General features: G+C 38.6%; 1 protein-coding gene across 1 annotated transcript; it reads left to right on the plus strand.

The window, feature by feature from the left end:
- Window positions 1-1,682: 1,682 nt before the first annotated feature.
- Window positions 1,683-2,993, plus strand: LOC122026146 (ribonucleoside-diphosphate reductase small chain-like). The gene has a single exon (XM_042584788.1). The coding sequence runs from the start codon at window positions 1,759-1,761 to the stop codon at window positions 2,797-2,799; it is 1,041 nt and encodes a 346-aa protein (XP_042440722.1). The 5' UTR covers window positions 1,683-1,758; the 3' UTR covers window positions 2,800-2,993.
- The last annotated feature ends 909 nt before the right edge of the window (window positions 2,994-3,902 follow it).

Genomic DNA, 3,902 nt, shown 5'->3' on the forward strand with positions numbered 1-3,902 from the left:
TCTACTGTGTCAGTCCTCCTTCATATAACCAGTCGGATATAACGTCGGTCAGATTTACAGGGCTTAGTGTCCCTATTTCCTACTCAAGGTAAATGTGCAAGACAACTCTTAGTATAGACCCAGCCAGACATGTTATCACTTCAGGGACGAGCCTCCTAACATAGGGATGATCAACTAAAGGCACCGATCGGATCTCTCGGGGTTCAGTTCCCCATTCTTCAAATGAGTATCTCGACATATGATCGATCAGTCATATAATCATCCAGACCTATGGGACTTATTCTCTATTACTTTAATATTAGATTCCCAACATTACACAATATATTACCAAGCGACCCAATGATCGGATGCCCTTGTGGGACTTGCCTTGCTTCTAGTATATCTATTTGCCATGATAATAGACAGTCGATTAACTAAAGATCTGACCAGGATACCTTCATAGGATAATATTGTCAGAGAATTATAATAACCTATCAGAGAGTAATAACTATTATTAAAGAATATTCTTCTATTATAACATATGCATTCAATGGAATCTTCTTCGAAGATGACTATACACCTTTCATCATCCGACAGATTATGACAACATATTCTCTTAACTATCTCATTAATGATGTAAGTTACAAAAGTCAGTCACATATTGGTAACAGAAGATTTCTTGGACGGTGATTGTACATCTCCCAGGCTATACGTTTTTCTTTACTCTACAACTTTTGACACTAGACATTCTATGCCACTTCATGATTGTGGAGGTTATGAGAGGTGGTATATAAGGGGAGTTCTCTTTGTTGGCGATGTACTTTTTGACTACGTTTTACTCAAGCGCATGCATCTACTACTCATCTTCTCCACTTTTCGTTCGGCTATAATACTGACTTGAACGTCGGAAAGCCTATACTAAGAACCCCCTCCTTGGTTCTTGTGTTGACGTTCTGTCTGTTGTTTTTGTAACATGTGCAGAGAGAAAGAAGAATCCCTTTTTTACCCCAATTCGAGTCTTCTCTTAGTCAATATCAGATCTATTTACCTAGCACACTATATCCACCATTCAATTATAAAATTAATTAATTATTTATATTACGAGTTGTTTAAAATGATACTGACAGGCGGTTAAGAAAAGGGAGAAAATATCTTTTAAAAATATCATTTTTTATAAAAAATTAAAATATTCAAACCTGACAAATTTTATTATAATGATTATAAAAAAAAATCTATCATTTAAGCCGGTCAAACTGTTTCATAAAAGAGCTTAGTTGATGAAATTAAAATAATTATCTATAGCTTTAAAACTAAATAAATAGATTTACCTATAAATTTAAATGTCTATTTATTTTAAAGACAAATAGTTTTAGTTACTGAAGTTGTTTTAAATAACTTGAACAGAACGATTTGAGTATTTTTTTTAAATATATTAAATATGGAGGAAATTTAAGGTAGAGTTTGGGCACTTGATTACCGGGTGAACGATATCAGTAAAGATATGGAAGAAAGGTCCCGCCTTCGCCAAAATCACCTTTAAATTTAAACGCCCGCCAATCTCACTGATGGCGCCAAAACTCGTAAAACCATCGCCATTCCCGCCGTGGTTTCGATAAAATCTCTCCTAAATTTTAGAAATAAATAATCAATTTTCGTAATTTCGGCACTGGCGCCCAAAATCTCGCCTTAATTTAAACCCCCCCTCCCTCCACCTCTTCCCTACACGCCCTGTCTCTTTTTTCTGCCCAAACCGTCTCCTTTCGTCTCTGCAACCCTAAAATGCCGGCGATAAGCCTACCTTTGGTTGCCGCCTCTCCTGTCGGAGGAGCAATCGAAGCGGAATACGAGCCGTTGCTGGCGGATAATCCCGACCGCTTCTGTATGTTCCCTATCACCTATCCCTCCATCTGGGAGTTCTACAAGAAGGCGGTGGCCTCCTTCTGGACGGCGGAGGAGGTGGACCTCTCGGACGATCTCCCCCACTGGCAGCACCGCCTCTCCGATGACGAGCGCCACTTCATCTCCCACGTCCTCGCCTTCTTCGCTGCCTCCGATGGTATTGTCCTCGAGAACCTCGCCGCCCGGTTCATGCGCGACGTCCAACTCCCCGAGGCCCGCGCCTTCTATGGCTTCCAGATCGCCATCGAGAACATCCACTCTGAGATGTACTCCCTCCTCCTTGACACCTACGTCAAAGACCACAAGGAGAAGTCGCGCCTTTTCCACGCCATCGACACGGTGCCGGCCGTTGCTCGCAAGGCGGAATGGGCTCTTCGATGGATCGACTTCTCTGGCTCATTCGCTGAGCGCCTTGTTGCATTCGCTTGCGTCGAGGGCATCTTTTTCTCCGGCTCTTTCTGTGCCATCTTCTGGCTCAAGAAGCGCGGGCTCATGCCTGGTCTCACTTTCTCAAACGAGCTCATCTCCCGCGACGAGGGGCTCCATTGTGATTTCGCCTGCCTCCTCTACGGTCTCCTCCGTAACAAACTCTCTGAGGATAGGGTCCGCGTCATCATCGCCGACGCCGTGGATATCGAGCGTGATTTTGTCTGCAGCGCTCTGCCTGTGGCTCTCGTCGGTATGAACGGCGACCTCATGAGCCAGTACATTGAATTCGTGGCAGACCACTTGCTTGTGGCTCTGGGCTACAACAAGATGTACGGCGCGGCCAACCCTTTTGAGTGGATGGAGTTTATCTCGCTTCAAGGGAAGACCAATTTCTTCGAGAAGAGGGTGGGCGAGTACCAGATGGCTTCGGTGATGTCTAGCTTGAACAACAACGGAGCCATCCACGAGTTCACGTTGGACGAGGATTTCTAAAGGCTTTCCTGATTTCGTGGATAAGATCAATCTTAATATGTTAAGCAAGTTGTCGTTGATATAAATAACTGCTTTCAGGGTTAGTAATGTGTTTGTGTTTTTCTCGATTGTAAAGTGCTCGAGGAAATGCCTAGGCCCAATCAACTACTAGTAAGTTTCGTGTTTGAAGAAATGCTTAAAAGATGTTTGTGCTATTTGTTGTGCAGCAATTTATATCATTTTCCTTTGCAACAAAGTGAACAATTAGTTGTTTGATAAACACCATATCATTCCGTCCAATTTGTTGGCATGTGTTCTAGTTTGTGAATTCATATCCTAAATCTTCAGTTGCACGCATGTTTGATATGTTGCAATGGATATCATATTTTTGGTGAAAGTGTTTAGGTATGAAAAGAAAGGTATAATATCAACTTTGAAACAATTTCTATTTTTTTTATTTGATGAATTTTTAGATTTCCTACAAAAATTACATAATTAAATTATCTTATTTATTATTACTGGAGTACAATATGATATTGTTTCATCCTAAATAATTGAGTATTGTTGATTTCATAACTAGATATAGATAAATAAATTATAAAGAATATTTTAGTGCATGTGAAAGATCAAGGATACATTTTGCAATTTTATTTACAACAGTAATCTTAAAAAACAAAGATAGATAACTTCCAATGGTATAATGGTTCGGCTATTTAATGGCATATAAAATTTTTTCTTAGTACCAAGTGGATCACCTATAAAATTAAATTGGTTAGAATAGCTATATACTTTAATTAAATTAACAAATAATGTCACCTAAATACTTTCATTATATTCCATTCATATAACTTTTCTCGAAATCTCACCAAAAGTTTAAAAATATTTATTTTGTTATTTGTAATATATTGTCTTTAGACCATTAATGTCTATTATGGTTAGAGTGTAAGTATATTTTATGATAAGATATGTTAATATTAGAAGTACTTAATTATTCGAATATTCTCGAACTTGAAATTGTATTACTTTAAAGTAACTACTTATAAAATTTTAAATAAAATTGATTTGGTGGTAGTGTGTGTCTATATATAATCAAAATAAAAAACGCATTACTAATTATAAAAATT

The sequence above is a fragment of the Zingiber officinale genome, chromosome 10A, assembly GCF_018446385.1.
Source record: "Zingiber officinale cultivar Zhangliang chromosome 10A, Zo_v1.1, whole genome shotgun sequence".
Classification (NCBI taxonomy): domain Eukaryota; kingdom Viridiplantae; phylum Streptophyta; class Magnoliopsida; order Zingiberales; family Zingiberaceae; genus Zingiber; species Zingiber officinale.